Genomic DNA, 21,216 nt, shown 5'->3' on the forward strand with positions numbered 1-21,216 from the left:
TTTTTTCAGGAAATGAGGAGGAGGCACAGACAGAAAAGCTTTCTGGTTTGAGGGATGATGTCTTCTGGGTGTGGTACTTAGCAGGTTTTATATGATTGGAAGCTGATGGGCTAAATCAATAAATAAGTAAACAAGTAGGATAGAAAAGAGGCATAATATACATGAATTATTGGCCATTCATGCTCCTTCAACAGACTAACTTCATCTATTGTAAATCAATGTATGTATAATTAAAGCTTTAATAAATTAAATGAATGCTACAAGATGCTTTGCTTTCTGTGCTCTCACTTTGTAGCAGTTGTGTGACAATAAGCAGAGATATACCGATTGCTCACCAAAGCAGACTCTTACGTTGTAGCATCTGAGTGATACCAGTATGTGGCAGTGAGGCGTACCTCCTGCTTGTCTGTATAGTATGTTCCAGTAGCTGACATGATGCAAAGATACAGTGATGGGCAGCATTCTAATCGTTTCCACAGCCTCCTCATATTAAGGCAAATAATAAAATAAAAAAAATATATATATGAGAGTCCTCAGTAGCCTTTTCACATTTAGGTTAAACTCAAACAATGTATTCGCTATTTTGCAATTCTTAGAATATTAGAATATTAGTATTTGAGTGAGGTAGGTATTCAGAGGCCTAACTAGAAACCACAGAACCCTGGTGTAATATGTTTATTATCCAACTATTACTTTGAGGATGGATCAGGTTGGATCAAATGTCTAGAGGTTTATTCCCTAATGCATTTATGTCCGAAATTAATAAAATAGCTATGCTGTTTTAGCATCTTCATACATTGAGAAAGCAGTGCACATGCACCGTGAATTCTTTGTGAATGTTAAACTGGCAATTATTTACGCTTGGCAAACCTTGCAGATCATGTTAGTGACAATAGAGTCATTTATTTTCAGCCGTAATTGTATTAATATTAAATAAAATCATGCGAGTAATGAAAAGCTTCACGGTGTCAAGAATTTTCAACTGCTTGGCTCCTGACATGAACCAAGGTTTGGCCTAAGAGCTTACCTATCAGGAATACTTGGGACGTAAGGTATTAGGTTATGCTTTGTAGGAATGCAGATACCAAACCATATAGGAAAGGATAATGGGGTATGAGATAGCGATTGAGCTTATCTATCTGACCCTAATTCCAAACCCTGACTCCAAACCAGAGTCTTAAACAACAATGGCTATCTATTCCTTAATGACCAACATATCGCAGCATCCTAAAGAGCATAACATTATTTAAAAAAAAAACAATAATGTATAGAGCTTGCTTGTCTCTTCTTCAAGGAGTGCGAGTGCTGGTTTTAAGAAATCTTGAGGCCCAAATGTGTTTACAATTCCCTGAAAATGATCTTCTACAAGGTGGGTCCTGGTTGAAACCAAGAGGAGTTTTACCAACAACAATTTTTAGAACCTGTGAGACGCGTGTATATGGTCATTTCCCACTCATGTCACCTCTGATTCATTGAACATTTTGTTTAAGTTCTTTATTTGTAGTTAAACTAGGAGTTTGGTGAAAGAGACCAGTTTGAAGTGTTTCTCTGTCCTGACCAAGAGGACTAGACTTGGAGATCACTGTTCTAGGTAAAAAAAAAAAACAAAAAAAAAAAACCTTCATAAAAATATACGGTATTTAAAAAAATATACACATACAAACCCAGCAACATATTACAACATATTATTACTGCCATACACTAACAAAATTTGACAAACAATGCTTCATACAGCTGTCGTGATGTGGCGCGGTACACGGTTGGTGATGAAAGTCATGACCTCTTCTGGTCTGATTATCAGTCCGTTCGGCTGTTCATGCATGTAATTAGAATTCCACAGCTGTACCTTCATGTGCGTTATCTCGAAGCTTTCAAATGAAATCAAAATACTAGATTTGAAATGCATTCTCATTAACGTTACTAATTGATCTTCTGATTGAGTAAACAATATATTGCACTAATGCTATATACCGCTCTGTATGCAATGCTAACATATTAATTAATGGGCGTTTTCTATTCCCTGATACAACATTCAGTTTATAACGGCAATAGAAAAAAAGTTGCTACCAGCTTTGTGGTTTTTGGGAGGTACCCCCTTTATTCATGTTTTTGACCCCAGGTTGTGGGACACATCCTAAGGATTGATAAATTACGTTTCATCATCTGTGGAAGTGAGCTCTTTATTATGCTCGGGTGCATTGTGGCATCTGGAATTTTATTACCATTCAGTGTCTGACTTTTATTCCTTATTTTAAAGACCTTGGGAATGGCTGTAAAGGGCAGATAAAGTCATAAATATTATTTATTGCTGTATTTCTTATGCAAAACCATCCAGATCAGGCAGCAATTAATTTACCCGCAATCTTGGGTACTATGCATGTTTCAAGCGAACCTGTGATTAAAAAGAATTTCACTTCTACAGAGTCCTAGTCACTTCTAGCAAATATATAGGTACAGCGTTATTTAAATTGAAGTATTTCAGCAGTTACCCCTGTGCCGTCAGGTAGAAATATGGTTGCCAGATTGGCACCTGCACTGGCAACCTGAGGCACAATTTTCATGGCATTCCATGTTCATACCTAGGAACTACATCGATGAACTGACCCTGAAACACTATTAATCTTAAAAATTATAAAAATATTCTTTTGTAATGACTTGCTCATGGTGGCTACCAACTGGCTGCAGTAATGGTCTTTGTGAAAACCACTACTTGCCAGGTGGTAAAAAAAATTTTTATCAATGTGTATTCAAGCAGGCGTTTCAGTTGTGACAATACCGGGAAACTTCCTAGTGTAGGCTACCTAGAGCTAGCTGCAAGTGGGGTAAGGTTAGTCCCAAAAAAAAACCTTAGTGGACGAGACCTGGACGAGTAGTAGGCGAGATGTGACTCTGGTTCAAACCCAGAGAGCTCCCATGTATGGTTGTGACATATTCGAGAGAAATGCACCTTTTTGGATGTTGAGATTCTTCAAAAAGAAGTCCACCAAGAAGTGGTCAGTGCTAGGTTAGCGGACCCGGAGAATTCCCATTCAAAGTGAGATTCTGTCATCACAAAATCTACCAGTCTCTGTTCCTCTTTCTAGCCTGGAAGTCCCTTTTTCCTGAAGATGTTTGGTGGTATGACGATATTTCTCAATTATATACACTCACGCAGCAGTCAATACAATGGGCAGACTAGATGGGCTAAATGGTTCATATCTACTGTACGTTTCTATTGGTAGGTTAAACGGTATAGTCACATAGGAAAATCATGGTAAAGCCCTGCACCTTGGCCACTTCTAACCCTAACCCCCTAGAACATAAACAACCCTTGGGAGTTCTGTATCTGCCACCAGTGGGGACAAAGTCATCCAGAACGGAAGTAAAGATGGCTGCCTCCAAAGGCCCACACATAGGGCGGGATTCAAATACATATAGATAGCTCTTTGAATTTCCAAATACTCTTTGGGGAACTAATATATATATATTTGAAAATAGTAGGTATGGCTATAAAGCCCATTCCTCCTTTGTACAAAACAATTTTTTTTTCTGTGTTATTTTTTGCCCTCCTGCCCAGATGACGTTCCCTTATTGGGGGACCAAACTGTATGTTGATACGTGATTTTTTAGATATATATATTTCACGAGTCTAGATTTTACTGATTCAGTCTTTGTTTAACATCACAAATGCTAAATGGCACCCCAGCCGAGAATGTCTGTGCAGATGTTTCTGCAGAGCGTGATAATTGAAAATGTTATCGTGCCGTCAGACTGCACATTGTGTGTAATTATGGTGAGCCGGTGCCTTTTAGCCCTGGTGTAGTTGGCTGCCCCGGTTATGTTACCAGCTGCATCGCTGGTTAAATTATACTTAAATATGCCAGTAAACCATCTTTACACTGTGCGTGGCTAAAAATATATTAAAATAGATAATACAAATATGACAACCCCAAATGTGTCCATATAAACCTGTCGTATTCCTCGTAGAGCATAGTACACTCATGTCATGCAGTATTAACCCTATTATTGTAGGGTTTAGTACGCTCATGCCATGCACTATTAACCCTATTATGGCCACATCCACTTTTTTCTGTAGACGGTATGTGCTGTGCTATGGGTCATGCTTTTTAAAAAATTGATGATTTTTAGGAAATTGTGTCAGTCTATCTAATGTGTCCCTTTTATCTTGAAGACCTTAATCAGTCATTGGTCTTGTGGAAATGTTTATTCTATTGCTTTATTAACCTTTACCACTTCCACTGGGAGACTGATCTACCAGCCGCTCAGTGTGGATATCATATTTAACTTTTAGACCATCAGTGGTATTAACATGTATGTATGTAGCAAAATCTAAATACCAAAACAAACATTTCTGTCCACATATTTGTGGGGGAGGGGGGTAAAAGCGTTGTACCAGGTATGTGGTTGGGGCTCTTGATCCAGTGATCGAGTGATTAAGGTTATCACCTATCTGCTGGAGGAACGTACTTCGAAAGAGCATTCCTTTGTATATGTCTCCTCTACAACGCAATCCTTCCAAACGTAGCCATCAATAATATGGTGTATATACAGGAGGGGGGAGGAAAAATGGGAATGAATGGGAAAGGCTCTTTGATAAACATCAATCTTCTCACTTCTGATTAGAAGGAGAAAAAGCCAAAGTACCCCACTTCTGCAACTGAACAAGGTCCTTCAGCCCAGTAATTGGTTCTCCCACAAGGGCCCAACCAGCTGAGGGGCCAAAGCTGAAGGGGTATACAAAAGACCTAATAAACATGAAACCATGAAAGAGTGTCTCGAAATGCATAACGTCTTAAAGTAGGTCTTAAACTTGGTAGAAAAATGTCGCTCCGCAGTCATGTTAGGACCTGTCCCATGTAGGATAGACATACAAATCTGTCAATAACATAATAGGTTTATGATTTTCAGTGAAACCAAATAAAACTTTTTTTAAAGAACAGATATATATTAAAAAGAAAACCGTGACTCGGAATAGCATTGCGTAGAACCTCAGGCCTCAGTTTTTATCTTGTAACTCAATTTGATGAAGGACTATCTATGTCTCTGAATGTTTTCTGCTTTTCTTTCAGCTGATATCATTTCTACAGTTGAGTTTAACCACACAGGAGAACTGTTGGCTACTGGAGACAAGGGGGGACGAGTTGTTATATTCCAAAGGGAACCTGAGGTGGGTTTCTTAATTATTTCCAGTTTTACTACTTTTGGGGGAAATGTACCCATCGGCTTCATATTGATATTGAAGAACAGTACATATGGGGACTACGCTCCGGGTGGTCTGTTCACTTAACTGCTATTGCATGTGAGTGGGTTACGAATGCAGCTACAAGCTGACGCAAGTTGGACTTTAGTCTGTGTCCCTCCAATGGAGTATTTGTTATATATTAACCCCCCATCCAATTGAGCAGGGAGTGGAGGATGAAGGAGAGGTATACCTGTGCTCTATACCACCCCAAAGGTAATTTTATTACCCCCTGTCGCACTGCACAGTAAGTAGTGGAAGAAGATGGATATGATTCCCCCCTCAGGGTCATGTTTATTTTCTTCTTTTATATAAATGTTCTTAATTATTTTTATTTTCTAAGTGTATAAGCATATTTCTTTTCTTTTAAAAATAAATGTTCTTTAAGTATGATGGATGTTGCAATACTTCTATAGTTGAGGTTTGTAGATATGTTCCAATAAACTGTTTTAAAGTTTTTTTTTAAAAAAACGTTGTTTACCCTTTATTTTGGGGGGTATTCTTTGCTGTTGTGCTTTACAACTCTGTTTTTCTTTCTTCATTTTACCCAAACATTTTTTTTTTCAAACAGTAGAGTATTTCAAATGAATACACCAGATTTCTTCTCAGCATTTATGTGATTATATGCTGTGTTTTTCTGTTTTATTTGGGTTTTGTACATATTTCGCATAGAGTAGGGGCATATATGTGCGCTCATCAAAAATGTTTTGTTTATGTTTGAACTAAATGATCTATTTTTGAATAGCCATAGCATCCTTTTTTCTTTCTTGAATTGTTTAGCTGCATTCTTCTTCTTTAGTATAATGTGGAGTTTATGTGCTGTAGTGATGTGATTGACACAAAGCAATCTGTTCAGTCAGGGAAAGAATTGCATGAATTTAATAATAATTGTGTGGATAGTCAGCATATGGTCGACGAGAGAGAACAGGTTTTCTGTATACATAGCAAGGCGGCATCACAAGTCTGCGATTTGTTATCCTTTCTGTTACACAATTAAAGGGACAGTTTACTGACACTGTCAACTAAAGACGAATGTTTGTTAGAGTACTCTGTGAGTACTTTATGATGCATTCTTCAAAAAAAAAAAACGGAAAATAAAGGACTTGACCTAAGGTAGAAGCTGCAGCACTGCAGCAGCCCTTCTCTGACGACTCTTGACACTGATTGGCTGCTTGAATCAACCAATCAGTGGCAGGAAAGCGGTCTCATTGAAATCAATGGGAACACTTTGCACGCAGACAAAGAGGGTGGTCAGTAAATAGCTTGGGGGTGAGAAAAGGGGGAAATGCATACGGGGGGATTCTGCATTTTTAAGCTGGACACCACAAAAATGTAAAAGGACCACACAGTTATCATATACATTGAAGTGCATATCATGGCTGGAGTGTCCCTTTAAATAGAATGTAGTGTGGATATAATAGATTGATTTTGGGGAATTTAATTAAATCGTCTTGTAAGAATTTATGATGAAACATGTATAAGCACATAAAATTGGCTTTAACTATTGTGCTGGCTAGATTTGTAGTGATGGAATGACTCAAATGGCATTTTATTTGAACATTGCTGATGGGTAGTAGGTTGCACATGTATAACTAATACCCTGGCACACACGTTGGAATTGTGAATAGTACATTGTGAGTGGGCTGGCATATACATTACTCTTTACGAACTGGAACAATCTCACCGCGTCGTGCCAAACCACAAATCTATAGGTCAAATGATCTTTTTACCTTATGTATTTGCTTGAAAATTGCTAACATGCTGCATAGGCAAAAACAATTGTTTTGTAAAGTGTTTTCATGTTTGGATGACAGGTGCAATTTAAAAGGTGTTTAGAATAGAAAGATAACGCTAGAAAACATGAATATCACTTAAAACTTAACATTAAAAGGAACTTTGAGTTAACTGGCACAGTTACATGGGTACGATGAAGCTGTCCAGCTGTCATTTCAATGTTCTTTGCCAAAATGCCAATATGTAAGTAAGACTTATGTTTGTTTTTTGTCTTTTTGCTCAAGACTAAGAATGAACCTTGCAATCAGGGCGAATACAATGTTTACAGCACTTTCCAGAGCCACGAGCCGGAATTTGATTATCTAAAAAGCTTGGAAATAGAGGAAAAAATTAACAAGATTAAATGGCTCCCCCAGCAGAATGCTGCCCACTCCCTTCTGTCGACAAACGGTAGGATAACAGATCATCTGCTTTGCTATGATGGGAGAAAAAAATCTTTTGTATTTGCAAGCGCCAAACATAGGTTTTTTTGCTGCCTTTCCTATAAAAAATAACATTTAACCCAGCCCTTGCTTATCCTATCCTGTCTCTCAATTATTGCACTGAGCACTTGTTAAGATTACATAAAAAAGGACTATATACAATCTACGAGCGCCATTAACCAGGACTCCTGGAGTGCTTCTGCAAAAGAGCAGAGCCCCAGAGCCTCTGCACACTCCCTCCTCCCTCGTTTGGAATGGAGCCTATGATGGAGTAATTCCGCAATAGGGCGGAGCCACAGTGCACACCACAAGGACAGCCTCTCCCCTGTTCCTCCAATAAGGGCAGAGGGTGTGTGCGAAGGCTCCACCCTTTTAAGGAAGTGCTCCAGAAGGCCTAGGTAATGGAGCTGATCCCGGTGAGATGCGGACAAAGGAAGAAGAACAAGAAGATGCAATGGAAGAAGGGTGGTAGAAGTGGAGAAGGAGACGGAACACAGAATCGGTGGAGAAGTGAAGGAGACATTGAGACAAAGCGTGCATCACGAATATTCTTGAATGCGTCAGGGAGGTAGGAGTAGCAACCGCATTTCTGGGAGACTTGGGAACTCTATTGGTAATATTTGTCACAATAGTCTAACAAATAGTAATGCTATCATTTTATTTCTATGCTTCATGTGAGTACTTATCTACTCATAATCCTGAGACAGGCACAGATTACATGCAGCATAATCGCACAAATATTCATTCTGCAAACGGTGTCAAACATCCTTGCGTCATGTATACCAAGGACATACAAAAACCTAAGAGGTACGATACTCACAAATATGTACAGAAACGGGCACTAATAAGGCTATATTGGTTTGGTGCAGAGGTGTCAAACTCCAGGCCCGAAGGGCCAGAACCAGGAAGACTTTCTAACTATACCAGCGTAGAAAGTCACTAAATCACTTTGTGGCCCTTGAGGCCTGGAGTTGGACATCTTGTTTTAATTTAAACTGAATAGAGTTCCTTTGAGATTTCCAATATTCACATCATTAGGAGACCCAAGCATCTATACGGTACTATATAATACCTAAAAGTACCCAAAGTGAACACGTAAAAAAATATATATATTTTCTTTACCAATTCCAGAAGTGTATATTGTTTTCACAATGCTTAGAAAAGCTAAAGTCTTATCTGACTGCATCGCTGTAACCGACTAAATTACTGCACATTATTAAAAAATACCTTGTTGATTGACTTAGAGTTCATTGTGAGAGGCAGTCGTTCACAATATCACTCAACAATAAACGAATAAACTACTCTCCTTCAAGCCACGCAGTTATAAAAATAATTCCATCCGTGTGTGTGTCCCTTTAAATGCTCCTTATATAACTATAATTAATAGTTTCAAAAGGCAGTGGCAATCCATAACTTCATTGCCTAAATTGTTTATTTTTTATTCCTTTACAGATAAAACAATCAAACTATGGAAAATCAGTGAGCGTGACAAGAGGCCAGAAGGATATAACTTAAAAGATGAAGAAGGCAAGTTGAAAGATTTGTCCACAGTAACCTCACTACAGGTAAGATGTCCATTCCAGTGATTTGGGTGAAAAACATGCTTCTTGGTTGTGATTTTTTATTATGGCCATGTTATCATGTTCGCTGGTCTTGGTACCAATATTCACTCTCCAGAATTACTGGTTGCATAACAAAGGAAGAAAGTTTCCCCGACAAGAGACCAGCAAGCCTGTAAATTACAAACACGGATCTCCTTCATCACTCAATGTTCCATGAAAAAATGCACATTTTTAATCACTAAATATAGCGTTCCAATGAACGTCCTTTGTCTGCAGACCTGGAGGCTGCCGTTGTTGTCAGTCCTATGGTATTTTTGATGAACTTCTCTGCTCAAACATCACGAGTTGGTTCTTTATTTCGGAAAACTTATTTTTTCATTTGATTTTTAAGCCTAATTTTGTCTCAGTTTAATGAGGCAAGTTTAAAATGTTTAATTATAAATTAGTTTTGTTAGAAAAGACTTTCTGGAATATGTAACATTCTATAGCTCACAGCAGCTTGTGTTGGGTTAATGTTTTTATGAGCTTAATAGGTTATTATCAGTTATCAATTACACAGTTTTCCCCCAAATGTAACCAATTTGATAAGTATGGCACCTATTGGATACGGTCTTACGATAACAGATGGTTGTCCAAGAGAACAGAAGGGGGTCTCCTCTGTGAGTCTGATGTAGAGCATGTACGCTATGAAGTCAGCCATGATGGAGAGAAAGTTGGAGACCAGCGCTTGAGTGTCCCCTAACCACATGTAGAAGAGATCCATATAGTATTTCCTTCACTGTCCTGATTATTGGCTACTTGGTTCTCTAAATTATCCTCCTCAGGAGTATGGCATTAATTGGGGCAGTCAGTGACTGTCCCTCCTGACCAGTGCCTCAATCTCCTAGTATCCAAGAGATCATGTTATGCCAGTTTCATTGAAAGTGTTAGTATTAATCTGCCACACAATCTGAGCAGCGTGTAACGTGGAACCAGTGATGTCCACATAATATCACACCAGGCGGGACGCCCAGTTGGCATCTGACACATTTTCTGAGAGTTGGCAAGTATGACAATGAACGCTAACGACACGATTCAAGATGGAAATTATTACTGTCACCATTCTTATCATGAAATCTTTTCGCAAAAGCAATTTGTGCGACAGCAACGTCCTTCATGTTCCCTATAATTACTGTCGCCTGCGGAATGTGACAGTACCGCCTCATACAGTTCCTGTCATCACCGACGACAAACGTACACCTACCACCCTTCGAGGATAACAAGTACTTTGACTGCGTTTCTTGTGTTGTTTCTTAGGTGCCTGTGTTGAAGCCTATGGATTTAATGGTAGAAGTTAGCCCACGGAGGATATTTTCTAACGGTCACACCTACCATGTCAACTCCATTTCCGTCAACAGTGACTGCGAGACGTACATGTCGGCAGATGATCTCAGGATTAACCTGTGGCACCTGGCAATCACAGACAGGAGCTTCAGTATCCTTTATACCGAGCATGCCTTGAACTCATTGTGTTACTTTTATCTATAGAGCGTCCAGTTCTCTGTTATAATCAGGTGAGAATTAAAGCGAACATTAAAATTCACAATATCCGTGATAACTCATTTATAACTCTTTGCTCACTGTGCGTATTCATTATGAATCCCCTTATGATGATTTCAATTTACAGATGCAGGAGTGGGACCCTAAATTAATAGTTATTTTGGATTTGGTGGTCTAAGCAGCATCGGTTTTCCAGATGTTGTATGTTGGTTCTGTTGGCTTATGCCAAGAGATTCCCAGCTACATCTAAATCATATTTGAAGAGGTAAAACTGTGTACCACAAAGCACTCTGCGCACTCAAATAAAGTATCATGACAAAAAATGCCATTTAAATACAGTAATGGTACAATACTGGCCAAATTGTGATTCTTGAAATCAGAAGTCTCAACTCTAATCTCTCTAGTTCCTAAAAGCCCTAAAGGGTTCATTAAGGATTTGGCTGCCTGATCTGTCTCTAAAGGGGCAATAACAGCATCTCACACTGCTATGGTGCATTTAATCAGTGAAAAGCCTTGCTGGTAATAGTAATATTTTTAGTCCGAGACAGAAGTGGTGGTTTATGTGCGCAGTACTTGTCAGGTGTCTACATTCAATTATTTTTCTGTTGATGGAGCTGGGCCTTGGTTCTTTGAGAGCCAGAGATTTCACTCTTGAGGATACAGCAGCCTTTATTTCTTTGATCCCAATTATTCCCAATGATATACTAGTCACTGCCATAAGAAAGAATTTGCCTGTGCCACTAATTTGTTTTCAGGCTCAGCACATCCACTGCATCCTATTTTTATAAGGGGCGTCTCTTTCTTGTTGCTCCTAAGGGCTTAGGTTAATTAGAAGACGAACAAACGCACACGTTTTAATCAGTGAAATGTTCTGTTCTCGTTCAGCGTTTTCACAAATAGATTTATCGCTAAATTCTCCGAATTCTCATGCTGTGATGCGATGCGCATTATAACAAAGCCCCGGGTTTGGGAGTTGAATAATTGAACTGGAAGCAGCATGTTTAACCCCTTAACGACAATCCCCGTACATGTACGGGGTTGCCGTGCAACGGGTTAACGACAATGCCCGTACATGTACGGGCTGCCGTTAAATAGCTGCATCGCCGCGATCGCGGCGTTTTCGCCGCGATCGGCGGCTTTGCAGCATCCACGGAAGCCTCACAAGTGAGGCTGACCGTGGATCCGGGGAGGGCAGCCCTTGGCAGCCCTCCCCGGAAGAAAAATGGCCGCCGCCGCACCGATCATCAAAGATCGCGGCGGCGCCCGGCTAAAACTGCTTAGGAAGCGATCTGAATCGCTTCCTAAGCATAAACTGTGTTGCTGACATGCCTCGATATCGAGGCATGTAGCAACACTACCCCCCGACCCCCGATCGCCTTGTGATTGCTCCGAGGAGCAACCACAAGTGCCATCCTGTGAATGACGTTGCCGTCATTCACAGGATGGCATTAACAAGAGATCTTAGTTCCCAGAGGGTCTATCCAGACCCTCTTGAGAACTCTCGAGCTCCTCCTGCAGGTTGAATGCAGGTACTGCATCCAACCATGCAAGGTCAATGGAGCCCAGCTCACTATTGAGAGTGATTAGTAATAAAAAAAAAAAAAAGAAAAAGAAATTGGTCAAAAATGTTTAAAAAAAAATTAAAAAAATATGGTAACATATAAAAATCCCCACTGTCACCAAAAAAAAAAAAAAAGTTTTTAATAAGCAAGTCCTAAAATTCTTTATCTTTACAAAAATTCCAGCATGGAAAGAGTTAAAATATTGGCATTACAAATGCCCATAGGGTGTCTAGTATTAAAAAATATATGAGTTGATGGGGTAAATTGAATTGGCCGGGTTCAAAGATGTCCCAAATATGGGACATGGGGCAGATGTCTAAATGGCAAAAAATACACACCTCACAAAGGCGGCATTTTACTTCCCTGCGCTCAGGAGATGTTACTGAACACATATTGGGGTGTTGTTTGACACGGACATATACCAGGAGCGATAGATTTATACCTGAAGTACAACACGTGTGAAAAAAATACAAAAAAAAATTACTACCATAAAGTTTCACTAAGGGTGGTGGTAAAATTAGTGCATGGAAAGGGTTAAAATACCAGCATTTCAGATGCCTTGGGGTGTCTAGTTTTTAAAAATATATGACTTGATGGGGTAAATTGCATTATCCGGCTTCAAAGATACCCGACATGGCACATGGGGGGAAGAATTACCAGATTTGGAAAAAATGGTTTTGAAATGGCAAAACGCTACCTGTACTTATTGCCCCATAACGTGCAGAAAAAAGCAAAAAAAACATAAAAACATTGGGTATTTCTAAACTCAGGACAAATAGTAGAATCTATTTAGCAGGTTTTTTCATTCGTTTTTGCAGATAAGTAAAAGTTTTCTGTTTAAAAAGTGAGAAAAAGTAATTTTTTAACAAAAAATCCCCATATTTTATCATTTTTTTTATAGTAAATTAGATGATATGATAAAATGAATGGTATCTACAGAAAGCCCTGTTTGTCCTGGAAAAAACAATATATAATATGTGTGGGAGCACGAAATGAGAAAGAAGAAAATTACATCTAAACAGTAACACTGAAAAACGTTAAAAGAGCCATTGTCCCGCAATATACTACGAGTAAAAACCCCTATTGTCCTTAAGGGGTTAAATGGCCACAATCCTTGGGGCAGATCCTCTAAAAAGTGGAATAAGCCAAGAATAATATGATAAAATTGCCGTTCTTTTAATTACGGGGAAGGAAATAACTGGTTTAAAGGGCTATCAACCTTGAAATAATATGTGTGTGTGTGTGTGTGTATGTATATATATATATATATATATATATATATATACATACACACACACACACACACTCACTGGCCACTTTATTAGGTACGCCTTGTTAGTACAGGGTTGGATCCAGGCCCGGACTGGCCATCGGGCACACCGGGCATTTGCCCGGTGGGCCTGGCGGCTCAGGGCCAGATTGACGTAGGGGCTGATGGTGCTGCAGCTACAGGCCCCTACTTTAAAATAGGCCCAGTCGGGACCAGACATATTTTATGTTAAAATCCTTTTTTTGCCTTTCTTATATCGTGATGAATTGAGGATTTTTGCTAACGATTCACATCATGTGAAACATAAACTCTCGGTGGAAATCAAGGACAGGCTGTTCGTGTGTAATGAGCACAATAGTAATTTCTGATCTCCCTTCTCGCTGTGCTTTCCAGTAATAGATTTGGGAGCCGCTGAAGCATATTAAGTTTATATGATTTAGTTTGATCACTTGGGCCGGCGACTCCCTCTGCAGGTAACGTAGCCTAATAATGAGTAACTTTTGGCTTTTGATACATAAGTCACAATGTAGCCTTTACTGCATATCGCGGTCCCACTGAGTACACATGTGTTAGTCTTTAAAGATGCTGTTCCAATTACACATAATCTCAAGTATGTGAAGCAACTTAACCTCAGTAGATCTTATGTTTTTTCTTTTGAAGATTTAATCACATAAAGTAACAGAAACTTTAAGATGTTTTTTTTTTAACTTCATAAGCTTCTGCATTTCCAAAGATTTTGGGGAATACAGTGTTAGACAGTATACAATATACATACATGTAGAGGAGTGTAGTAGAGTGAATATAAGGAATATATGGCATTTAAGGCTCACTGGTGCCTCATCTCGGTTAGAAGACCCAAAGTGTTCGTGTTCTCCTGACAGACACCATTCCAGATTTGTGACTGCAGTGTCCTTTCTTAGTGTACATTTTGTTATTATTATATTATTCTCTTATACAGTCCTGCATCTGGACCCGTCTTGCTAAATCTTAAGTGAAGATGTACTGCTGAAGCAGAGCGGGGCCATTTGTGTTTATTTAGCAGTTTGTACACATATGGTTTATTGGGATAAGAAATGATTATCTTGTACACAGCTGTAAACCTGAAGATGTCTGAATGCTCAGCCACTGAGACAAACGTGACCCGTATAACAAAACGGCATGAAATGAATGGTCCAATCAAGCGTGCCGCGGAAATCAGGAAGATGAGCTTCATAACGATCCCCTTTATGTGTGAGATTTAAGATCGGCCGTTACGATGAGAGACGCTCGCGGGGTGTGAAGCAGCCCACCGGCAACCCAAAGCAGCATATTCTCTCTTTGTTTCAGAAAGTATTTGGAAGCCTGAATCGTCTCTTTATAAATCGTGATTATTACGGGTTAAAGAGCTGGCTGTGTCATATTGTCACAGGCGTGTGTACAAGCTTGCCGGGTCCTGTGCTAATTGTCCCACTGTCACTCATGTGAATATGCACGCGTATACACGCGTATACACGCGTATACACACATATACACACTTATACATACATATACACACGTATACACATGCTTACAACCGATTATGAGATTAATGGAGTCCATAGCTCCGGGAAGTAATGGTCTTTCCAGATTAGTTATAATGGATGCTGTTTTGCCATTCTGTGTGCTTTGTACAGTGGGATAAAAGAAAACACTGTGCGAAATATTAACGTACGCTTCAATTACACAAGTTTGCAGGAAAATTAAAACAACGGCGTTAACTTTATAATGCATTCAATTACACGAGTTTGCAGGAAAATTAATACAACAGCGTTTACTTTATAATGCATTTGCCTCTTTGCCAGCCCTGCAGGAGATGTGCCCATGTGGCATACTCACCGGCAGTCCGCTACAGTGCTGGCTTAGAGGGAGTCTTGGGGGGTCTACTGAGACCCTCCACGCGCAGAAACCACTTGATTTCATTCATTGATTTCAGTTGCCTTCCCGCCACTTATTGGCTACTTCAAGGAAGGGGTGGTGAGCTGCAGCTTCTCCTAAAGGTAAGCGATTCATTTAATTTTGTTTTTATGAAAAAGCAGGTGGTAAAGTTCTTAAAAACTACATTAATATGCTAGTCCTCCCGGCATTCTAACACCATCTTATTTATAATGTATTTCCCTAATAAACCCTTAAATCAGATATTGTGGATATTAAACCTGCAAACATGGAAGACCTGACTGAAGTGATCACGGCCGCTGAATTTCATCCTTATCATTGCAATCTGTTCGTTTACAGCAGCAGCAAAGGATCGCTGCGTCTGTGCGACATGAGAGCGTCTGCGCTGTGCGACAAGCATTGTAAACGTAAGTCTTAGCCTGTTTGGCTTAGTAAATCTCTGTGTTACTTGCTTAAGACAAAAAGCACTTATTAAGCCACAGTGGCCGCAGTCCTTAAAGCTCAGTCCAGCCCTGACCGATGCAGTCTGGTTTTGCGCATCATATTCAATACACTTACGTCTATACTTTCAGAGAATATAATGGAATTAGCCACATTGCTCATCATCAAGGCTACAGACCCCTAGCAAATGGTTATTTTTCACCCTTTACACAGGGCGGCATTAATGAGTGGGCACATGCCTAGGTCCCACCGGCAACAGGGGGCAACAGGGGGCCCACCAGAGCCGGCCCTTTCACGGGGCCCTGTGGGAAATTTGCCGTCCCAAGGCATGTTCTTTCGGGATAGATTTGTGGAGAAAGAGAAGCGTTTCTTCACCTCTCTCTTCCCCCCACAATTTAGCTGCATTATTCTGGACTCTTGCTGCATTTCAGCAAAAGGGCAGAGCCACGAGAACAGCCTCTCCCCAGTCCTCCAATCAGGGGAGAGAGAGTGCCCAGAAGCTCCGCCCTTTTGTGGAAGTGCACCTGGAGCAGTGGCGTACTTGGGGGGGGAGCGTTCTGCCCCCGGTGCCACTCATCAGGGTTGGTGCCACAGTGGCACACAGGGACATGTAGCTCCCAAGGCCAGTCCAAAATTGTCCACAAGGGCTGGTCTGACCTTATATTCCCGCCCCTTTAAAAAAGAAGATACCGTATCACCAAGAAACTTTGTAAGTATGAACATCTCCAAATGTTTATGGATTTTCCTCCGAGCAGCACAGATCCTAATCACAAGTAACAAAATGTCCCCAGCAATGTACTAATTAATATCGACCTTTTCAAAAGCCTGATGCGAGACTTGCTTTGCCAATACGCTTGGACTGTTGTTGTGAGTAGAATTTTTACTTAAGATACATCTGTGTCCTGATTTAATTACCCAGGCAGCTTTCCAGCATGAAACATTTTTCAACACCGGAGAAAAGCTAGACAGTAAATAGCCAACATAAAATTATTACAAAATAAATTACCAATTAAACACTTTTTCTAAAAAAATTGTTTTTTGTTTGTTTGGCTGAGAGAAACATTCTTATAAACGTATTGTTAGTTAACTAAAGTTGTCCCAAAACGATCCCTGATTTAATAAGCACTGAAGGTTCTGTATAAATGAATAAAGCAGCTTTATGGCACCTGCTCCCAAAATAAAAATCAAACGGCCTCCAATCCTGTACATTTATGATATTTGCCGATTCCATTTGGTATTAATGTGATATTTCATGCATTGGATTATTTAGATGACCCATCCATTGGGCTATTTTGCTGGTAATTGCGGGTATTGTGTCTTTGATTATTATGAATTAACCATTTAAGGTAACATTGCGTCATGTTGCTCTCTATTCAAACCATTCCGCCATATTTAGTGGGGCAGTATGTGGTCCCAGACACCCCTCTGAAGAATATACCGTATTTGCTCGATTATAAGACGAGGTTTTTTTCAGAGCAAATGCTCTGAAAAATACCCCTCGTCTTCTAATCGGGGTCGTCTTCTAATCAGACCTCAAATAGAGGTCTGATTAGGAGACTAAGATCCAGATCCCCCGCACCGCTGCAGGGGACCTGGATCCTCCTGTCTCCCCTGTGCCGCACCGGTGCGGGGAACTCTGATCTCTGACAGCCGGGGAAAGTATACGCGACGGACGCATACAAACCCCTGCTGCCAACTCCACCTCCTTCCGGCTGCAGCGGAAGGCGACGTCAATCCGCTGCCCCGGCTGGAAGCGAGAGAGAGAGAGAGAGAGAGAGGAGAGAGAGAGAGAGTGTGTTAGTTAAATGGGGTTATAGGGTGTGTGTGTGTTAAATGGGGGCATAGGGCATTTCTGGAGTGACGTAAAGGGGGCATTTAATAGAGCACTCTGGCTCCAGAAATGCCTTATACCTCCCTATATGCCCCATAATATGCATTTTAACCCCCTAAATTCCAGAGTGGCATATAGGGGTATAAGGCATTTCTGGAGGCAGAGTGCTCTATACAATGCCTTTTAACTCCCTTAATGCCACTCTGCCTCCTGAAATGCCTTATACCTCCCTATATGCCACTCTGCCCCATAATATGCATTTTAACCCCCTAAATGCCAGAATGGGATATAGGGGTATAAGGCATTTCTGGAGGCAGAGTGGCACATAGGGGGTAAAAAGGCATACCATGGGGCACAGTGGCATATAGAGGGTTAAAAGACATATCATGGGCCACAGTGCCATATTGGAGTGGCAAGCCTGGGGGCAGATGTGCGTAACTGGGGGACAGGTTGGAAAATACAAGAAATAAAAACAAAAAAATATATTTTTCTCAATCATAGCTTTTATTAAAAAAAAATAGTTTACATGAATTAACGTTTACTGGTAAAACTTTTTTCCTTTGGGGTCGTCTTATATTCGGGCTTTTTCTTTTTTTTCCTAAGTTAATATTCAGATTTTGGGGGGTCGTCTTATAATCAGGGTCATCTTATAATCGAGCAAATACGGTATATTAAAGTAGTAGTAGACCATCAAATGCATTAAAATGCAGCTGATGGCTAGTGTCCCTTTAAGTGGCTTCTATAGCGCAATACACTTTGTGTAACCATATATTGTACGCGGCAGAGCCTTTAAACTGTTAAAACAATAAATTAAACATTGTACGCGTGTAATATATTTATACCCACAAATCAGCGTCTACCTGTATCATTTCACCTTATATCGCCTTCTGCTGGAATCTAATCCAGTGTAGGTGTGATGACCACCTGTACTTTACAGAGGGGTAGAATGACAGGCACACGCCGAACATTAGAATTTTAATTGGGAAGTTATTATTCCTGCCATTTGTGACACAGATTTAAGAGCGAGGAACGCGGTAATTTTCAATGCACTTGTCATGCATCTAGAGAGCTTCTGGCACGAAAACTCAAGATGATTATAAATGAATTGGAGATTCTGTTTTGGTGACATTGTATGGTTAAAGCCGCAGTTCCTTGTAGAATTTTTTGGGGCTACAAGTAAAATAGTCTTTAAAATTCATATGCAGATAAAGGCTTTTTTGCAGCAGGCAATCCAGTGAAAGTAAATATATAAACTGTGCAAATTAACCCGCTCTCTATGGAGAGACCGCAACTTAGACTAAGAGGTCTGAATATTACAGACAGATTCGCAGAGAGCTGCGGAAATGCTTCTCTTTCTCCTCAAATCTATGGAGGTTTTCAGGTGAAGGCGACAGGATTTGGTGAAGGGTGAAGGAGAGAGTCAAGTGTGACACCAAGGCAGAAAACATAGTCTGTCGGTCAGATAGTGGAGTTTTCAACAGTAATAGAGATGTTATATTATATTATTATATATATTATATTATATTATTATATAATAGGGTGTTGTCAGCATGTAGGTGATATTGGAAGCCACAATATGTTGTTGCATTTTTGTCAGCTATTTTGCTGCTTGCAAAATGACATGAAAGAGTTACCACTGGAAAATTACCTTGATGCAGTAAAAAAAAAAAACCTTGTAATTAGTGTTTTTAGTTGATTTTAGGGAAAACCTGGCAAGGGTTCAGTTGAGGGATATCAGTGCTCTCCCCCAGCAATCCATATTGAGATTAACATGTGCTCCTTTGTACGTCACACCTTATTGCACATGGGTTACCTGTGAGCACGTGGGGATCCGAGGCCTACAGAGTGTTACGCTATAGTTCCAGTCCTGTGACCTGATAGAATATGAGTCCCGCAGGTTTATTATTTGTATCTTTATTCCTAGTTTATGAAGAACCAGAAGATCCAAGCAACAGATCATTTTTTTCGGAAATCATCTCTTCGGTTTCAGATGTGAAGTTCAGCCACAGCGGCCGTTACATGCTGACGCGGGATTACCTCACCGTCAAAGTTTGGGACCTAAACATGGAAACCAAGCCCATTGAAACATACCAGGTACAATATCTCGGCCTACTCTCTCAGAATCATTTACTGATCTTTACCACCTGTAGTAGGAGAGCAAACATGTCACTGATTACCTTATATATTAACATTCGGAGGCCGCCTTTGGCTAACTCCCTGAAAGCAATGTTGCAGCAACCATTTTTTGTATTTACGTCACGAGGGTGATAACATTTTCCTCCGGGGTTAACCCATTCCTAGAGTCATTACATTTATTTTAGTGGATGTGGTTAGAGGTGCGGCTGGACAACATTTTGTCAGAGCCTTTCAACGTATGTACTGTAAGAATTGCTCCATACATTGTTGGCTCCTTATATATAAAATAGTAATAATAATAAATTGGCTTTTATGCAGGGTTATGTGTTGTGCATTGATTGAGAAGCATCCTTTAATTGTGTATTTAGGTAATTTAATCATTCTCATCTAGCTATTTACCCTGATGCTCCGAATGATACATTGCACTGGGTTAACGTTTGCCTCTGCTTTCTCCTGTAAGCGACAAACAGATGAGTCTGTTTTAATTGCTTCAATTGCTGTAGAGACCTCACATTTACACATTAACTTGGCCTAACATAATGCGGAGGGACTAATTAGAATGCAGTTCTTCATGCTGAGAGAGGAAATTGGGTTCGAAGAAGACTTGTATTTAGACTGTAGCATAGGAGCAGAGACATGCGGGTGAAGAGGTAACTTATTAGCTGTCAGGAACATCTTGCGGATATCTGAGCTCGTACTTAAGAATCGGTGGTTTAGGAGAAGACTGCAAACAAAGGTTTTTTTCCTGTGCAAATGGTTGCCGGGAATCATAAGACTCCTCTTCTATGTATTTGTTCTCTTTAACCATCCTCCTGCTCTTGGCTTGCAGGAAATGTATTTGGCTGAACACATTTCCCTCTAACCGAGGCTGGCTCGCCAAAACAGGCATGAATAGCAATTGAAGGTTTTTGTTCAAAAAATTAATGCCTTTTTTCCTTACATGTAGACAACACATTTACAGTTCTTACAAAAATGGGGCCATATTGCACTCTAGCTTGCCTTGCAGGATCAGCAGCCCACTCCCGCTAATGACTTACTGCTGACCAATTGATCCTCTCTAATTGCTTCTGCAGTCTCTTACATCTGACTGCATGCTGTTCAATCCTCTCTCTCTCTCCCCCGTTTGTTTTCCTATGAGTATTTAATCAAAATGTATGATTTTCTGCAAACAAGTATGGCACATAAACTCAAATGTTTACTTCTGGATTCAAGAATCTCATTATTGAGGTAATAATGCAAGGGTAGAAAGAGTTACCCACTGATCATTAAATCCAGATGCAAATAATAAATATGCAAACTTTATAGAAAATATACCCCAATGTGTAACAACTTTTACCCTATGGATAATCTTTTTATAACATGTTTATTTGTTTAGTTAATTAGAAGTATTTTCACTCCTGTGCAGGTTCATGATTACCTTAGAAGCAAGCTGTGTTCACTTTACGAGAATGACTGCATCTTCGACAAGTTTGAATGTGCCTGGAATGGGTCAGACAGGTAAGAACATTT

The 21,216-nt window shown here is 40.0% G+C and overlaps 1 protein-coding gene across 2 annotated transcripts in view; it reads left to right on the plus strand.

Annotated features, from left to right (window-relative positions):
* The window catches only part of PPP2R2C (protein phosphatase 2 regulatory subunit Bgamma), a 43,141-nt gene that overhangs the window by 19,194 nt on the left and 2,731 nt on the right, over positions 1 to 21,216 (plus strand). For both annotated transcript variants that reach the window (XM_053458262.1, XM_053458261.1), the window contains 7 exons: positions 5,070 to 5,167; positions 7,258 to 7,423; positions 8,908 to 9,020; positions 10,314 to 10,491; positions 15,542 to 15,706; positions 19,496 to 19,665; positions 21,113 to 21,204. In XM_053458262.1, the coding sequence (XP_053314237.1) occupies positions 5,070 to 5,167; positions 7,258 to 7,423; positions 8,908 to 9,020; positions 10,314 to 10,491; positions 15,542 to 15,706; positions 19,496 to 19,665; positions 21,113 to 21,204 (982 nt within the window). The remainder of the gene's footprint in view (positions 1 to 5,069; positions 5,168 to 7,257; positions 7,424 to 8,907; positions 9,021 to 10,313; positions 10,492 to 15,541; positions 15,707 to 19,495; positions 19,666 to 21,112; positions 21,205 to 21,216) is intronic.

The sequence above is a fragment of the Spea bombifrons genome, chromosome 1 (assembly GCF_027358695.1).
Source record: "Spea bombifrons isolate aSpeBom1 chromosome 1, aSpeBom1.2.pri, whole genome shotgun sequence".
Classification (NCBI taxonomy): Eukaryota; Metazoa; Chordata; class Amphibia; order Anura; family Pelobatidae; genus Spea; species Spea bombifrons.